Raw genomic sequence first — 20265 nt, 5'->3', positions numbered from 1 at the left:
GTTAAAAGAAGGAGAAGGGATTAGTCAAAGACCATGTATGCATGAGCCATGAACATGGACAACAGTGTGCGGATTGACTGTGGGAGTGGGGATGGGCTGGGCAGAGGAGGGCAAAGGGGGAAATACTGGGACAACTATAATAGATAAATGAATAAAAAGAAAACTTAAAAAAATACACTATAGCTACTGATACTTTTATTTAGTCATTCTTCATTTGTTTTCCACAAGCATGTTTGATTGCTTTCATTGGAATATAGAACAGACATCCTATATTAAGACAAATTTAACAGAAAAAGAAAATGGCAAGGGTTATAAAATGAACAGATAAGTTTCTATCACCAAAATTTTAAGGAAACATATTGAGATTTAATTTTTTGTTTCTTTCAACAAATTAAATGTCATATTCCTACTTATCTTAAAATTTTGATATTCTATGGTTATAATTTTAACAATGTGGGACAAGTCAAATTTTGCTCACAAATTTAGGGTGAATAATGTCATTTAAATACATTTTCAGAACCATGACAACCATTGTACTTTCTACTTAACCTTTTGGAAGTATATAATTTGTACCCAATTTTTCTTAACTTTACATTGTAAGATATAAAATACCTACAAGTAAATACATAAAATATTTATCTTACATTTAACTTGTAAATATGATAATGTAATACCTCACTTACTTCTCCACTGTCCCATAAACACAATTCAGGTCAAGAGATGAAACACTGTCAGCACCTAAGAAGCTTCTTCCCCCAAATGGACATTCTCTTCATAATTAACATAGAATGATAGAAAGTTAAACCCATACTTTTAGCAGTCTCTTGAATAATTCAATGTCCTGAGAACAACTGAGATCCATTTACCTTCCTCCTGACTTATATGCTATCGTTACCATGGACTTCTTTTTGTAACCCCATTAAACACATTTTACTACTGTTTGTTCACATATACCCATATAATTATTTACCATTTTACTTATTATTCCTTTTTATACCTTAATGACCTATCTGGGGTCATTGCTTTCTATTGCCTAGAACATATCCTTTATGGTTATCATTAATTACAGTCTACTAGTCAAACTCTCTCCATTTTGATTTGTCTGAAAACATTTGTTTCACATTCAGACTTAAAAGATGTTTTTTTTCTGGGTAATTTTCTAGATAGATGTTATTTTCTTTCAACACAAAAAGATACAATTCCACTGTATTCTAGCTCCAATTACTATTCTTGAGAAGTCAGCTGTCAGTCAAATCATGGCTTCAATTAAGACAATGTCTTCCTCTTCCCTGGCCTCCACTGTTGCTTTTAGGTGTTCCATTGCTCTCTTCCCCCCACGTTTTTTCTATATTTCTAATGGTAGATTTATTTTTATTTGTCCTCCTTAGGAAATCTGGTTTAGCTTCCTGAATTTGGTGTATTTCACTAAATAGGTAATTTTTCAGACAGTATTTCAACTATTGCTCCTGCTTCATTCTCTATCTCATCTTCCAGTTCTCAAATTAAGTCTCATATTAGACCTTCTCAACATGGTCTCGACATTTTAAATGACTCTTATATTTTCCATTGTTTTATCTCTTTTCCTTCATTCTGGAATTTTTCTTCTAATCTACCTTCTACATTACACATTCTCTCTTCAATTGTGTCCACATTGCTGCCAAACTCAGTAAAACTTAGCTTTTAATTTCAATATTTTAAAAAATCTTATTTGGCTCATTTTCAAATGTTTGCTATGTCACTTTTATAGTTTCCTTCCTTCAGGCATTTTCAAGCTTACTTTAATTTCTAAAATCAGAACAAGCACTGTTTTTTAGATAATCATTGTTTGACAATTCTAATATCTGAAAACTTTATAATCTGTTTTTGCTGTTATTTACTCTTTTTTAAGATTTATTTATTTATTTATCTTTAGAGGGAAGGGAAGGAGAGAGGGAGAGAAACATCAATGTATGGTTGCCTCTCGTGCGTCCCCTGCTGGGAACCGGCCTGCAACCCAGGCATGTGCCCTGACTGGGAATCCAACTGCGATCCTTTGCTTCGCAGGCCCGCGCTCAATCCACTGAGCTACCCCAGCCAGGCCCTGTTATTTACTCTTTATTCTTAGTCTTATTACTCTGTTTCCTCACATGTTTGATTATATTTTACTGTGTGCTAATCATCGACCTTGAAAAATTATTCCTGATCATTTCCTGGGGCTAAGAAAGAAGAGGCCTCCCTCCAGAGGGCGTCTGCGTTTGCCTCTATCATCTACCTTGGAGTATTATCTATTCCAGGACCGCTTTTCAATTAGGGACTCTTTGGATGACTCCACGAAGCAGATTTGGACTGAAACTCCATGTGAAAGTCTGTACCATGGTCAGACTATCTCAAAGGCAAGTTTGCTTTTTTCTTTTATCTTCTGCTTAGTAGCACCCAAAGGGTGAGGAAAAAGAAATAGGTTACTTTTTGATTATATTTACTGCAAGGGTGTAGCCTTTGAGGAGGGTGGCTCCAGCTAAATATGGGAAGAATTTAATTTAATCTCTCTACCATGGGCAAGACCATGCTTCCTCTGACCCCACAAACTTAAAATTTCATTTGATTTTTCTAAACTTAGCTTTGATTTCTCTCTCTTTATCTGAGAGGCTGTCAAAATCTTAATTTTGTCAGAATCTGGCCTCAGACAAAATGAGATTGCTGTGCTTTGCTTAGTTTTCTAAATGCTTGGTTTTTCTGAGCTTGTGGCTTAGAAATATCATTAACAACATTCAATAATTTCTCATTTTCAAAATAAACAATAAAATATTCTTATACAATCCAACAATTCCATGTCTGGGTATATATCCAAAAAATTAAAAGTGGGGAGTCATACAAGTATTTTTATTCTTAATAGCCAGAAAGTGAAAGCAATCTGAATGTTTGTCCAAGGATCGATGCTAAAACAAAATATGGTCTAAACACAAAATAGACTATTCAACCTTAAAAAGAAAGGGGATGTTAATACATGCCATAATATGCATTAACTTTGATGACATTATACTAAGTGAAGTCACAAAGCCAGTCACTATGTGATTTCACTTACACGAGGCACCTAGAGTAGTCATACTGATACAGAGATAAAGTAGAATGGGGGTTGCCAAAGACTGGAAATAAGGAACAATGGGAAGTTACTACTTTATGGGTGTTTCATTTCAGAAAGATGAAAAAATTTCTCTAGATGAATGATGGTCATTATTGTACAACACCATGAATGTACTTAATGCCATTAAACTTAAAAATGGTTAAAATGGTAAACTTTATGTTATGTACATTTTACCAAAAGTTTGAAAAATCTTACCCAAATGCTGAATTTTCTTACCTTCGCATTTACTTAAATACATAAAATGAATAGTGTTCATATAGTTAATAGGGACATCTTCAGAAAGTGCTTTGTGTCAAGCTTGAATACCATTAAACAGACTGAGCCATTACTCTTGAAGAGCTTTGAGTCTGAAAGACGTTTTCTTCACATATAATTATATGTAAAGAAAATAGTAACAACATATTGGAAAAATAGCAAGACACAACAAACAAAACTAGGCCTCAATTCGACATTACTCACAGGGTCAAAAGGCTCATAAATAGATAAATTACACATGATTCAACATAGATACCTTTAAATAAAGCTTTTTCATACTACTATATGACTGTATCTTCAATTCATTTTCAAAATCTATGGTAATAACCTCAAATGTGAATAAGGTAAAATAATTTGTTAAATTTGTAGATCTTTCACTACTATGCATTTATAACTAGTTTTACCAATATCAATTAAGTATTATTTAGGGGTTAAAAAAAACCCTTAGAAACCACATAATATCCTTCTCCAGGGATGGGCTGCTCATGCTACAATGAAAGGTGGTGGGTGGGAAATACAAAAAGAAGGAATAATGTTCTACTTGTTAATGCCTATCCAGATGTTTGCCTAACTCCTCCAACTCCATTTCCCACTCTTAACTTGGCTATAATCACTTTATAAACAACTACCTCTAACCTATCTTAATCTCTTCCATGACACCCTGAAGAATATATGTTTTCTCCTGTCATAAGGTCCCTTCATCATAACTTTGTGGTATGTAGTTCTATATTCTCCATCTCTAGCTCTTTCCCTTCCCTTTTAATAAAGTTACTTACATTTCTCCCATCTCAAAAAGAAAAACACCTTATTTGACCTTGTACATCTATCCTACTCTATAGTCTACAGTCAAGCAGCCATGGAAGTATAATCTAAATTCCTTCTCTCTACTTCATCTCCATCTTCATCCTTATTAACCAGCTCTTACTACTCTCTCCAGCATGCCACTACACACACTGCTCTCGCTAAGGTCTCAATTTACAACTGACTAACCAAGAGACATTTCTCAGCACCTTTCTCTGGCATCCGACACAACCACAGCATCTTCTCAAAATTTTCTGCTTTTCATTCAGTTTTCACTGTCCTATGTGAAACATATTCCAGTTTCAGTGTTCCTTGTTAAATAGATTTGTGTTTATGGTATATATTTTTTGGTGTATATTATCACAAATAGTAAAAAAGTTTTACAAAAACTTTAAGACCAGAAGTATATCCCAAATCTTTTATTTCATACAGCAGTTTGCTGGTTTACCTGGCAACAAAGGTTTAAAATTTGCTCACCTCCTCTTTGATGAAAAGTAGCTATATTTTATTTTCTAGCAAATGTTAGAGAATAAAACAATCTTTCCTTAAAGGGAAACATAATATTTTGATAACAAATATGAAAATAAATTTCTTCTGAAAAAATTTTTACATAATTTTGAATAAACGTTGATTGTGGCTAAACATAAATTACTAAGTAAAATTAGTAAGATTAATTAAATCACATATTAGCACATTTCAAAAAAGTAGAGAACTAATTTTTCTCTGTTTTTAAATCTTTTAAACAAAGGACTTCAGTAGGTTTTTAACCTGTTAAGAAACTTTCTAAGATAAACCTTCCAAATTGTTCATATGAACAATCACTTGACATTGGGAAAGATGGCAATTACTACCTGATTTTTAACAAGATCATTTTAACTATTAAACAAAACTGAGAAAGTATGATTTAATAAACACAGCCAATGTTACATTTCTTTCATTTGGATATATGTATCTTTATTAAGTATCTTTTTCAACTATGACAACTGTTAAAATATTCAAATAAGTGCACATAATTCTATTATGACTTTATGATATTTTAAATAATTACGTGGATCACCTAATAGAGTACAAGTAATTTAAAAGTAGTGACTTAGTCTTCTTTATCTTTGTATCCCTAGGACTTTAACTATATAGCACAAGGTAAATAGTTATGCAACAAATACTTTGTAAATGAATGACCAGTTATACAGGTGAGTATGTTAAAATGTACATGCATTCACACACATCCCTAAGTATATGTGTAATACCTGATTAAGTAAACAAAATATTATCTAAAATAGGTAGGCCCACATCACAATGCACATACATCAGTTTGATGGTATTTAATGGCTCGTCTTGTAATTATGACTTCTTAATTAGGATATGTTATTATAAATAAATATACTGCAGTTTTCTTATGTAACATGAGAATTTTTACTTTCAAAATGAATAATAAATGATACAAGGAATGAATATAAAGTCAACAAAAAATATAGCAAAACCAATTAAAAAAACTGTTTCCTTGACAAAACAATGAATGACCCAGTATATATAAAACTGTAAAAGTATTAAAAATTAGACTTTTAAAATAATAAGTTAGAACTAAAAATCAAATAATAGCATTTCTATGTTAAGACTTGCTCAATAAGAATGTGATAGCTACTTCACATACTTTTCATCATAATCTAAATATTCCTTTCAAACTATATTTAAAATTTTATTATAATCATGCAATCATTAATATAACAATTTCCCAACACTAAATTATACTTAGTCCTCTATAGTGGTTAAAGCAAAGACACCCACATTACAATATTATTGGAAAAATAGTAGATGAAGCCACAAAACTATATTCTATTAATATCTTTAATTATAATTTCATCTTTGAAAGGAAAAACTCAAAGAGAAAAGTAAGCAAAATAAAAGAATACAAATGCTATTCCCCAAAACAGTCAGGATTTTATATATTTATATATATGAGGTAACATAATAAATTGTTACTGTTATAGGAATTATATTAATTACATCTAGAAAAAAATTCACCTTATAAATGCTGAGACATAAAATGGCTGTGTAAAACTTAACTGAATTTTATGAATGATATTTATCAATCTTCTGTACCCAAACCATATCTAGAATCTTTTTTTCTTAAAATGCATTAGAAGGGCACTATGCAGCTTAAGAATATAAAATGTACCAAATGGAAGAAGTATTAAATAAAGAAGTAATCTGTAGCATATGATGTTGCTGTTTTTCTTTTTTTAGAAACATTATAAAACTTCCTGGAAAACTGTCTCCCTCGTTCTCAGGTCTATACCTACCTTAATTATATATGTTTGATATTATCTAAAAATATATCCATGGTCTACTGATAGTACTCTAATACTGCTTAAGAAAGAAAAAAGTTGTAATACTTAAAAAACAGAACAAAACAAAAATACAGGAAGGCAAATTTAGAAGCAAATCTATCCCATCGATACCTACCTCCTGGAAATGCCATTGGCCAGACATTTATGGCTACAGGATTTGGAGGAGAGGGGTGATGAAGTTGGGGACAAGTTGAGAGGGGCAATCAAACTGTTGATGATTTCAGTCAACTGTGCACTCTGCAAGAAAACAGTCAACTGCTAAGCAAGAAACGTGAGTTAAATTATCAGCCTTTTAGTGTCTATCAAATGCTTAATTTCTCATGAAACAAGTAAATGTTCGTATTTTAGTAAATACAGGTTTGAGCAAAAGTAGGTTTACAGAAGTGGGTATGTGAAACAGAGTTTATTTTTGTATTATTATTTATTAATAATTGTATTATTTTTGATACAAACTATTATAAAACCTACTTTGCCCACCCTTATACATGTATTTTAAACTATAGAAATGATTTAGACAGCTACTCATATTTCTATTTATTATATGTAAATTTACATTTTAAAGTACTACTCCTTTTTCATATCCTTTTTTGTTACAGTTCCTTTATCTACCAATCCTATCCTCTAAAACATTTGAAGCCAGCTAACAGCATCTAATAATACTTCCTTTGAGGCAGCAAAATTAATAATAACAAAAATCATAGCTGTAATTTACTAAGTGTGTACTATGTGCCAGGCACTATATTAGGCACTAGAATATTTCTGATTGTTACAACCTGCAAAGTATATAATATTAGAACTTCTGATAATAGAATATATAAGGTTAATTACAGATGAGAAAATTGAAACAAAGAAAGATTAAGTCATTTGACCAAGGATTAGAAAGTTGGTAAGAAATGGAGCTCTGATTCAAATTCAGGCTGGAATTTCATGCTACTTTGTTTCTTACTATTTTTTTCTGATTCAGAATTATCTGTTTTGTTTTTTTTAGGTATCCAAAATTTCCCTTTATCCTAAGCTTAAATATATGTAATATGTTTGTAATGTGCAATGAATATTATTCTCAAAACAACCATCTAAAATAACTGCAATAAACAGAGCACATCAATGAAAACAGTACCAAAAGAATGACAACTATTAATTACATATATAGTTCCTTATTTAAAAAAGGAAAGTGTAGAGATATTTAAAAACTCAAAAAAATATCACCTGTAATCACACTTCATAGAGAAAACCATTGCTAACATTTTGGCACATATCCATATCTCTACAGTAAGTGTTTGAGCATATGTGAGCATTAGTGTATATACAACGTGTGCGTGCACACACATACCCTCCCTTTGAGTTAAATCAAAGGGACACATCAATTTCCTAAAACCTGGTTTTCTCACTCCATATTGTGTGACTACATTTTAAAAAATCCATAGACCTATTTCACCATTTTATTAAATGTAAGATATTCTATTAAAAAAATAGGGGGGTAAATGGAAAAATTATTTTTAAACTTTTTGTATGAAACTAATGACATGCTATTAGAAATAATGAGGCTCAAGATACTAAATCTAAAATTTGAATTCTTCAAAAAATATTTTTTGAAAAATGCCCTGAAATGTTTTCACCATTTATTTTCTTGAAAAATAATGCATACCTAATGGCTTTATATTTAAATTACTCATTTTTAGATTGAAGCTCATCTTCAAAATTAACGATATACATCAATTCTTTATTCAGTTATCAAGCATTTATTGGTTTATTCATGCAAAGAAATGTACAGAGTATCTATTTTCCAGTTTAAAACACTGACATACTCTTTTCTTTTCTGCCTCCAAAAATATCATCCAAAATATTGTAAGCCACTGGAGGTCGCTGGTCAGATATGTCTGAACAACTGGCCCAGAAGGACGGCATTACAACCAACCCTTACTTGGACTTACCCTAACAACCACCCCACATCAGCCCAATAAAATCTCATGTGCTTGAGACCATATTTGGGATAGGAAAAATTTATTAGGAACTTACTCAACTTTCTATTTGCATGATCATTTATTTGTACAAATATTAGGAAAAAATGTATATTGTATCACTCTACATGATCACGTTTATGAAAGCACCCATATTTCAATATTATCTTTCACTAAAAATCTGTCAACAAATTATTCAAATAATCATTGATCATTCATATTTATTAGGTGGAAGCACTGTTCCTTCCCTGTGAAAAAAGTCCAGTGATAAGTGATTTTGTTTGAAAAAAAGATTCTTCCACCCTAGTATAAATGAGTTATCATCCTATGGCTATGTACTAATTAATACCTTATATATTATATTTAAATAATCTTAATTACATCAATAATATAATAGATACCAGTCATATACTAAGTATTTTAATTGTATTTAATGTCAGATCGCCAACTTAAGCTCATTACCTGTTTCTCTATGTTGCGAAGAAGCAGGGTAGGGCTACTTGGTGACATTTCAAAATCCTGTTCTGGTAAAAGGTCTTGACTCTCTTGGGGAATCTGAGAGTTCCTTGCAATAGTTAATGAAGTTGCTTGGTCTGCAAATTGTATCTGTTTTTTCAAAGTGTCTTTTGGAAGTTGACATTCTTCTAGGATCACTATCCCCTAGGCAAACAGCAATTAAAGAGTTGAAATCAAAACAAATTAACTGCTAAATTAACCTTAATGTTATAATGCACTTGAAACCATGCTTCTTATTCCCCTTGGACATCAGAAAATACACACTTAAAAGTAGTTTTAAAAATTGGCAGATTTAAAACATGTGCAGCTAAAATAACACGTATGCCTGATGGATTGAGCCTGTAAAGTACTGTTATAAATTATATACATACAGTTATTTGTCTTCCTTGTTTTAATTACTAGCATTAAAAGGATGGCACATTTAGAATAAAGATAAAGGCTTATATGCAGAATATGAACATTTCGGACTGAAATTTAGAACGCTTCCTGATTTAATCTTATGATACTTTGGTTCCTAGCCTCTCCATTTGAGTTTTATATTTGAGCACTCCCATTTTCATAATTAAAATACCACATTTATAAACATCCAACAACAGTCCAACACTACATTAACTCCTTTTAGGGCCCTTGTGGACAGGCCTGAAGCCTGCTGCTGTCAGTCAGTAACTGTGGCCAGGAATGCACGATTGAGAAAAAGGACTCTTATGGCCCAAATTCTTGTTTCGGGTAGATGAGCTCATCATAAAGACACAAGTTGTTGACTTTGATGAGGCATTTTCTGAAATGTAAGTAATCAGAGGAGTAAGTGGGGATCTAGTTTCCTCTCCATTCTCAGCCACACATACCCCGTATTTTTCAGACCATAAGATAAACCCCCTTTCTTCCCAAATTTGGGGGAAAGGTGTGTCTTACAGTCCAAAAAATATGGTGCTTTCCCTTCAAATGGCTAAACTTTCTCCCACATTTCCCAGCTGGTTCACTCCACCAGCTTTCGCCCCTAGGCTTCTCAGAGGCAATGGAAACAGGAGAGAAAGGGGGAAAGGAGTGTGCAGATATGATCTTAGTGATTTTACAGTTAGTTCTCACCCCAAAACTTCTTCCCTTTCTACCCTTTTTTAGCCCCTGTGAGGAATAATACATGGTATTATATATATATAACATGTAGTAGATGTGGATTTTTGCAAAATGCCAAAAAGCCTCTACAGGCTACTTGAAAAGGTATTAAATGCCTCATGTGGCTAAAATATTATATTCTTGAAATGAAAAACAGACTAACACATTAATGTAAGTGTCAATATTTCAAAATGGAACAAATTAAGTGACTGCTGTGGGTCAGCTTACATCAAGTATGAGTGCCACTTATAGGATGAAAACTGCCTATGGAGTATATAATATGCTATATTTGAGTAGTTTAATTTATACTACAGTGGCTGTAAAACTGTACAATGAACACAGTCAGTTATGTTGTTAAACATTTTATGATTTTGTAGTAATAAATACCTTGATGCTTGGTAAAAGTAACAGATAAATTCTTATTTTTATTTATTTATAAAGATATTTTATTGATTATGCTACTACACTTGTCCCATTTCCCTCATTTATTTCCCTCTACCCTGCACACCCCCTCTCACCTGCATCCCCCCCTTTATTCATATCTACGGGCCCTACATATAAGTTCTTTGGCTTCTACATTTGCTATACTATTCTTAACCTCCCCGTCTATTTTCTACCTACCATCTATGCTACTTATCCTCTGTACCTTTTCCCCCTCTCTCCATGACACTCCCCTATTGCTAACCCTCCATGTGATCTCCATGATTCTGTTCCTGTTCTAGTTGTTTGATTAATTTTTTGTTTTTGGTTTTGTTTTTTAGGTTCAGTTGTTAATAACTGTGAGTTTGTTGTCATTTTACTGTTCATATTTTTTACCTTCTTTTCCTTAGATAAGTCCCTTTAACATTTCATATAGTAAGGGCTGGATAATGATGAACTAATTTAATTTGACCTTATCTAGGAAGTGTTTTATCTGCCCTTCCATTCTAAATTATTGCTTTGCTGGATAGAGTAATCTTGGATGTAGGTCCTTGCCTTTCATGACTTCAAATACTTCTTTTCAGCCCCTTCTGGCCTGCAAGGTTTCTTTTGAGAAATCAGCTGACAGTTTTTACAGGAACTTCTTTGTAGGTTACTCTCTCCTTTCCTCTTGCTGCTTTTAAGATTCTCTCCTTCATTTTTATCTTGAATAATGTAATTATGATGTGCCTTTGTGTGTGCTTCCTTGGATCCAACTTCTTTGGGACTCTCTGAGCTTCCTGAACTTCCTGGAAGTTTATTTCCTTTGCCAGATTGGGCAAGTTCTCCTTTGTTATTTGTTCAAATAACTTTTCAATTTCTTGGTCTTGTTCTTCTCTTTCTGGCACCCCTATGATTCGGATGTTGGAACATTTAAAGTTGCCCTGGAGGTTCCTAAGCCTCTCATTTTCTTAAATTCTTTTTTCTTCATTCTGTTCTGGCTGAATTTCTTCCTTCTGCTCCAAACCGTTATCACTGTTGCTTCCCTGTACATTTTCCTTTATTTCACTTTTCACAGCCTTCATTTTTTCCTCTAATTTGCTACCATATTTGAGCAATTCTGTGAGCATCCTGATTACCAGTGTTTTGAACTGTGCATCTGATAGGTTGGCTATTTGTTGCTTAGTTGTATTTTTTCTGGAGCTTTGATCAGTTCTTTCATTTGGGCCATTTTTTTGTCTTGATGTATCAGTTACATAGTGAGGGGCAGAGCCTTAGGTGTTCACCAGGGCAGGGTAACCATGAGCTGCCTTGTGAAGCTGTATGTGGGGGAGGGGGCCCAGAGGGAAAAATGGTGCTTGCTTCACTCTCTGCTGGATTTCGGTCACTTTCCCTGCTACCCACAAGCAAAGTGGGCCTTTCTGGTGCTGATTCCGAGGTGGGTGGGCTTGTGTACATTCTAGGACCCTGTGGGTCTGCCCAACGAACTCTCCTGTGAGGCTGTGAGTTTCTCCCACTGCTGCCTCAACCCCCCACAGGTGTTTACAGTGAGTGGTTTGAAGCTTTATTTCCCCCCGCTGGGACCCTGGGTTGCTCGTTCTGTCTTGCTCCCCAGCTGTTCCTCCCCATTTATCTGCACTTAAATGTGGGACTGCCGGCTCTGCCAACTGCTATCTTGCCATCCGCCAGCTACCAGCTCATCCATCCAGGCCCTCAGGCCTCCACCTTGCTGCAAGTGCTCTCTGCCCAGCTGCCCATCTCCACACCTCCTGCTGGTCTGGGTGAGCGTTTCTTCTTTAACTCCCTGGTTGTTGGACTTCCATACAGTTTGATTTTCTGGCATTTCTGGTTGTTTTTTGTTTTTAAATTTATCCTTCTTTTGGTTGTAAGAGGAAGCACAGTGTGTCTACCTACACCTCCATTTTGGCCAGAAGTCACAAAAAAATCTAATTCTTATTTTTATCTATATTTACAACAATGCAAGTGACTTTAAAAAGGGGATCCAATTTTTAATCCCATCTTAATGACTATTTTCCTAATATACACAAATGTGTGCATACTGTCAAGAAATCTAAAAATATATAATTAAATGAAGTTTTATTTGATATTTAAAAAATTAAATTAGACTTGATAAAGACTGCATCATTTGTCCATTCAAATTTGTACAAGTCTCTTACTAAGTTTTTTGCAAAGTGCCTCATGCGAAAGGAATATAAGTTTTTGCCATATCAATTTAACTGTAATTCACTTTGGTTTGATTACTTTATATTATGCACCAGGCTCTGTGAATTAGCCTGATTTCATAATCCCTATTTATAATATTATTTCTATGGAAAAACTGATTCAGAAGTTCAAAAACCCAATTTATAAACTGTTAGAATACTACACTACCTTTTTTATAAGTAGGGGGCCTGATACAGTTAGATCAGTGAAGAATGGTATTTTTTAAATTTAACTGGGGAGAGACTCATAGCCAAGTTCATAATGTATGTTTTCCCTTAAACTGCTGCCCTGGATGAAACTCTCACAGTGTGAGAAGAACAGACCATGACTTTTCTCTGTCGTGGCTGAGAAGTGAGAACAGGAAAGAGGAGCATCTGCTAGAGACACTGCAGAGATAGTTTCTGTTCTTAAAAACCAGAGAAAGAACATGTGTGTTGGGTCATCACCATGTACACTTCAAATATCTTTTAATTTTGTTTGTGAACTATACTTCAATAAAACGGAATTTTAAAAAATCAGGAATAGTCTAGTGATAGATAAAACAAGTCAAATAACAAAGATATGAAAACTCTTTAGAATTATGAATTAACTGAGACAAGTGAAAACTCTAGCATGAGAAGAAAGCAAATCAACTGCCCCAGAGGAAACAACTGTTTCTGATAATAACACTAGAGAGGTCCCCACCCCAACTCCCAGGGTCCTAGAGGAGTCATAGTGCGAAAAAAGAAACAAGTGTCTTAGCAACATCTGCAGTATTTATATAAAGTCACCAAAACTAATTTTAAGCAAAAAACTTAAATGAAAATTTTCAAACACAAGAAATGTACAATTTAAAATGTGGAAGACCCTAATACAGGATAACAAACAAAAATGTAATAGAAAAACCATAGCTAGCCTGTGAATCAAGAATATTTTAAAAATGTTTGTAAATGTGAGAAGAAGCTGTTGTCTTACTGAATAGCTGGAGTAGAGAAAAGGAGAAATATGAAGTTGTAATGTGTTACAAAGCTGTTACAAGAAACAAAGAAGAGATGTTAATATCTGCTCTCCTCTTTCTAAAAATTAAAAAAAAATTAGGCCATCTGGAGTGTGTCAAATAGAGGGCAAATGACAGCTTAAAGACTTGAAACTACTAGTAAATCTACTATGTGTATTTCCTGACCAGTCACAAACTGGCACTTAATTAAACAGAATATTTATAAAAGAGTATCTATCAATCTCTTGCCCTTCCCCTTATCTCTGATTTAACCTAGAAGAAAAAATGTTTTTTCAGAAACATTTAAGATATATTAAACAGAAAGTTTCTGTCTCACTCAAAATAACCACTACTCTCAATGTTTTTTCTTACAATAACCCAAGAAGCTATAAGAGCAAAGAAAGCACTTATCTTCCTATTAAGTATAACAGCAGCTCAACTAAATGGCAGACAGATAAGCAATTAAATATCTTAATTCCTGAGAAATGTAAGGAGAAAGTATCAAAAGAAAGAAATATTGTATTTTGAGAGCACAGTTTTAATGACATTTCCATAAAACAAATATAATGTCCTAAAGGGAACAAATGGCCAGATATACATCTAGCCTAAACCTAAAGATAAATGTAAAGCCATATAAATTTTTATTTACTGATTAATTTTAGAGAGAGAGAAAGATAGAGTGGAAGGGAGGGACGGAGGAAGGGGGAGGGAGAGAGGAAGGGAGAGAAAGAGAGAGAGAAACATTGATTATTGTTTCACTTATTATGCATTCATTGGTTGAATTTTTTATATATGCCCTGACCGGGGATCAAACCACACCACACCCTTGGCGTATCAAGATGATACTCTAATCAACTTAGGTACTGGCCAGGGCAGGTCATATAAATTATTACTAGGCAGTTTACATTTTTTTCCTTAAAATAATTATTTAACAGATATAAACATATCTTCAAACTTTAAAAAATGTTTAACAATTATATAGCGCTGCATAGAACAAACAGAATATTAAATATCTTTTCCCAAGTCAAAGCAGTATGAACTAGACTGTCTAGATTCAAACATAAAACTTAGTCATCAATTTAACTGGAAACATACTTTCTAGGAAATTTGCAAGTTGTTTTAAACTTGAGTCATTCTTAAAACTCTTTTTACTATAAAAGTGTTTGGGATGTATCCTTTCAAGATGGTGATCAAAGAACAGATATTTGGTGATCTTCAAAGGACTGGGAAATCACTACACTGAAGGCCTCAGTAGAGACACAATTACAAATGAGAAACAGTTGCTATAGTAATTAAATGAGAAACGTCATCAGGAAACTATTCTTGAACACAGTTCTTTCAAATCCAACAGATAGCACCAGTAAGCCCAAAGTCTTATTTCTGTCCTTCCACCCACCTTCCTACAGAAGTCACCACCAAATTCTACAATGCACTACATGGTATTTCATTACTGTCTTCCTTCCTCTCCTGTCCTTGCACAGTTCATACTTTCTGCTCCAAGCTATACTACTATGTTAAGTCCTAAAAAAAAAGCCCATGTTGTTTTTTGCCTTCAAACCTTTAAGAAATGCCCTTTTCTATTTTCTAGTTCCACTGATACATTGAGCAAAGTATTATTTATCCTCCAAAGTCATACTGAAGCATCAACTCTTTACTGATGTTTTCTCTGACCTGCTAACCTCTAAAATAAGAGTTAGGTATTCTCTCTATGCCACTTCTGTATGTTATTAAAAACATGTTACCACTCTACATATTAGATTACACTGCAACTATCTATCTGCGTGGTCTATCTCTCCTACCAGAAAATAAACTCATGATAAAGCTTAAACACTATTAATCTTATTTATGTGCAGACAGTAGGTAGGGTTGGGCTAACCATGTGGTTCAAAATCTTTCCTTCACAGCTTTTTCTTTTCAGACTAATCACAGTTAAACTTCCAGTATTATCTCCATTGCAATATTTTCTCCACATTTTTACCATGTAGAATAGTTCCCCACAAAAACAAATTATAAAGAGATATTTAGCGATATTTAGATCCGTAGGATTGCAAAAGAACTCTTTATGTTACTGCTTCTATGGGAAAATATACCACGTTCCAAGCAAACAACCTATAAGTTTTGGGAAACGGTATATCTGCAAGCTAAGGAAATCCCATGTCAAATTTCCCATGGTTGGAATTAAACCTGTATTTATTTGTGTAATCATTTGCCTAATTTTTACATCCAAAAGACTATAAACCATACAACATGAGAGACTTGTAGTATTTACAATTGACCAAGAATAGTATCTGAATTCATTCACAAACACACACCACCACCACCGCCCAAAAACAGTAAAAAGGATGTTAGTCTTAGACCAAAAAAGAATAATTACACTGAGGCCCAATCTCACAACATTCAGTAACAAAACAACAATAAAGTAATATTTTATACCCATTACACTGGAAAAATCAAGAGGCCAAAAATTATATAAGTTGGCAAAAATGTGGAGAAAACAGGAGCTGGCCAGTGGGAACACTGACTATCCAACCACATCAGTGAGTACAGGAAAGCTGAGGACAGTCACGCCTGAGATCCAGCAGTCTGCTTCCACTGTTAGGCACACAGCCAAGATAAGCTCTCCACAGGCTCACAAAAAAACTTAAAAGATAGTCATTGCAGTATTGTTTTTACTAGTGTAAAAATGGAAACACTACCTATCAAAAGAAAATAAGAGGTAAACGATCCATTGTATTCATAAGATTCCACTCACATAATTAAATACCATACAGGAGATATAAAAATGCATAAATAGTATGCTGAGCAAAAGGAAGCAAGTGCAAAGGAGTCTGTAGTATAATTTATATAAACTGTCAGAAACAGGGAAAATAAATATCATTTGTAGAAATATATACATACCTACCTGCCAATAATATAAAAACGTATATACTGAAACCTGTGTAATTTTATTAACTAATATCACCTAATTAAATTTAATAAAATAAAAAAATACATAATATCAAAAAATGCTGGAATCAGAATAGTGGTTACAATGGCATGGGGAAAGAGAATGGGATCAGGTAGGGCTATATACAGACTTCAGTTGTATAGGCACTGCTTTATTATTCTAGAAACTAAACCCATACTAGCAAAAATGTAATATATGATGAACTCGAGGGTGGGTATACAAGCATTCATCATATTGCTTTCTGCAACTTTTTATGTTTTAAAACAAAAAAATCTAAGGAAATATCAATAAGATACACAGTCAATATTTCTTACATATAATAAAATAAATGCCAACAAAGTAGAGGTTTACAAAAAACATATATCATTTCTATTGAGTGAAATCCAACAAAGTTTTGAATTGCTTCAGTATGATAAAATTATCACAATATATGTACAAAGGCATTACAATGACAGCTTTGATTTACAGCAATTAATATATCAAAAATCTTAATATTCACTACATTTTTGCAAAACCTGTAACAGTTATTTTGCATGGAGACATGAGGAGAAACTCAAACAGTAATATTTTTTTAAAGAACAGAAGAACACAGAAAATACCTTGGAGGCACGAATCTGTCTATGGACATCCGTTAGTTGTTGGATTTTGTATTCTAGCTCTGAAATCTGGGCTTGAAGCCACGTCCACCGGCTGCCAACTCTTGCTCTGTCTACAAGCCACTTCCATTCAGTACTACAGTTACTGTGAACAAATCGTACATTGTTAGTCAAAGCGCAAAGGCAATCAAGTTCTCACAGAGGCTGCTTAGTAACTTCCTTGACTCCTGTCATACAATCCTAATTTCCTTCCCAAACATCTAATTACATGAACTCAGGATGGCATATCAATTTCTTATCAAAGAAAAAGACATAATTTTCTTATCTTTCTATTTCACAAACACTTGTTTTTATTCAGTAGTACTAACCAACAGTAGGATAATCTCCTTTGCTACTTAATATGTTATTAATGCTGAAGGGTTGAAATAGAAGTGGGCCAGCAAAGAAAAGGAAACAAGAATGATGATACTAACACCATGTAAAAACTGTCACATGAGGCTTTTCTATGAAACCAGATGTTGCGTGCAAAAACAGTCATGTATCAGAAGTCATTCAAACTGTGCTAGATTTAAATCTATGTAAAAAATCTTAGCTATTCAACCATACTCTATGTAAGTTTTGTTAAAACAAATCACTATTACCTCATCAAATATTTAAAAATCAATTTAAAGAAAATGTCAAAAATTATTAATAATGAATACTCTGCTACATTTCAAATAAGCATATCAAATATATAAACTTTGACATATTTATTAAAATCAATAGCTTGTTAAAAAGCTGTTTCCCAGCATTCACAGGGCAGATATGACCAAGAATTTATATAAAGCCTATTTTTCATGCATATTTGAAAATAAGGGTTGAGCCCTAGACCATCTATATTTGGTGAGGGTGCTATTCTAATACATTTTTAAAGATTACAAATTAATTACTCTATGAAAATACTCTAACCATTTCAGCTAGAAAACAGTTATTTGGGAATGTGTGTGTTTGTGTGCATGAAAATTAATTGGGAGCTTCAGATTAAAGGAAAAAACATGACAGATTGAAGGTATAACTGAAAGACAATAACTACTTAAATGGCAAAACACAAACTTCATGAGAAACTTGTTTAAAACAGCATTTATTGTCAAAAGCCATAGAATGTACAAGCTCAAGAGTGAACTCTAATGTAAATTATAAACTTGGGGCGATAAAGAGGTATCAGTGTAGGTTCATAGATGGTAAGAAATGCACTACTTGGTATAGTATGTTATTAGTGGGGGAGGTTACATTTGTGTAGGTACAGGGGGTATGTGGGAACTCTCGGTATTTTCCACTCAATTTTGCTGTAAGCATAAAACTGCTGTAAAAAAACAAGTTTAGTAATTTTTTAAAAACACATTGAATCATAATGGAAAGGCCTTCACATATACTTTAGTCATAGGAAATACTGTAAGAGATCATTTACTGTCAGGAAACCATACAATCGTAACTTTACTGTACATAACTTACCCATTATAATAGAATTTTATAATATTATCAATGTTCCCCCAAACTTATTTTAAAAAGATTATAATTCCATACAATGTAATTAAAAAGACCTTCATAAATTAGGACTGCTCTTGGCATTATTATTCAGTTTATAGTCATCATTGTGATTTTACAAATTTGAACTCATAAATCATATTTTTATAACTATGGGCAAAATAAGAGAATGCCTATTCAAAATACCTATTCATAGATCATATTTAACAAACTAATTAAAAATCACGAGACTGATAGGAAGGCAAAGGCCAATTTTGCAGTAGTTGCATAAGTGAGGATAAAGTGTTGGATTTTATGCAAAAAGGAAGTTATTACCAAGATCATAACAAGAACGATTTTTTCCAAGCACTCTGGCTACTATAGAAAGCATTCAAGTGGGACATGAGAGGAAATAAGGAAACCTATTAGGATACAGCTTTAATAACCTGGATTAATAACCTGGATATGACACAGATAGTGATCTCCAAATATTTCATGTGCTGTTCTCCACTTCCTAGCCTTCCTTGCAGGAAGATTGGAACCATGTGACTAGTTCTGACCAATAGAATGTATGTAAAAGTGAACTAGTCATTTCTAGTCCATTTGACCACCTTCAAAGCCACTAGTGCAGATAGTATAGTTACAAGATGGAGGAAGATCACAGACCAAACCATAATGGACTTTATGTAAGCCACATGAACCTTTGAGGTATTAAACTACCAAGAATAGGAGGTTACTTTGTTACTTTAAATATAGTCTGTTCTGACTAGAACACTGAGTAAAAGATGAAAATAGCTTGGGCTGGGGAAGGTGTGGAAGTTGAAGAGGATGAATTCAAGGTTCATTTTAAAGGTGATAGGACTTATAGAAGTATGGTGTGGTAGAAAGCATGGGGAAATTAAAGATGATCTTTGATGTTCTTTCAGTAAATTTTGCTCCAGTTGGAAAATTTCCCTACAACATGAAATTTTGCTTGGCTATCAAACTGATGATTAGCTAATGATAAAATACAATGAAGAAAAAATTTTACATGGAGTTCACATTATTGTACTTCTAGTAAAAATATTCTGATATTCAAATTAAATTTAGAAAAATCATTTTTATGTTTATAAACTATATAAAATTACTCTAAAATAGAAAAATAGCAATATCAAGAAGCATAAAAGAGTAAAAATAGTCTCTTCAACAAATGGTATTGGGAAATCTGGACAGCTACATGTAAAAAAATGAAACTTGATCACCAATTTATACTATATACAAAAATAAACTCAAGATGGATAAAATACTTAAATACAATTTGAGACACCATAAAAGCTCTAGAGGAGAACATAGGCAGGAAAATTTCAGCTATTCCATGCAGCAATATTTTCACCAATATATCACCTAGAGCAAGGGACATGAAGGAAAGAATAAGGAAATGGGACTTTATCAAAATAAAAAGCTTCTGCATATCTAAAGAAAACATCAGCGAGATGAAAAGAGAACCAACCATATGGGAAAATGTATTTG

At 33.2% G+C, this 20265-nt stretch overlaps 1 protein-coding gene across 3 annotated transcripts in view; it reads right to left on the bottom strand.

Moving 5' to 3' along the window:
* KANSL1L (KAT8 regulatory NSL complex subunit 1 like) overlaps positions 1-20265 on the bottom strand; it is a 107859-nt gene that overhangs the window by 54539 nt on the left and 33055 nt on the right. For all 3 annotated transcript variants that reach the window (XM_053673143.1, XM_037165926.2, XM_053673159.1), the window contains 3 exons: positions 17257-17398; positions 8946-9143; positions 6641-6762 (listed from right to left, as the gene is read on the bottom strand). In XM_053673143.1, coding sequence (XP_053529118.1) covers positions 6641-6762; positions 8946-9143; positions 17257-17398 — 462 coding nt within the window. The remainder of the gene's footprint in view (positions 1-6640; positions 6763-8945; positions 9144-17256; positions 17399-20265) is intronic.

This window comes from Artibeus jamaicensis, unplaced genomic scaffold (assembly GCF_021234435.1).
Source record: "Artibeus jamaicensis isolate MK-2021 breed Jamaican fruit bat unplaced genomic scaffold, CSHL_Jam_final contig_1015, whole genome shotgun sequence".
NCBI classification, from domain to species: Eukaryota; Metazoa; Chordata; class Mammalia; order Chiroptera; family Phyllostomidae; genus Artibeus; species Artibeus jamaicensis.
This window is presented reverse-complemented; position numbering and strand designations above follow the sequence as displayed.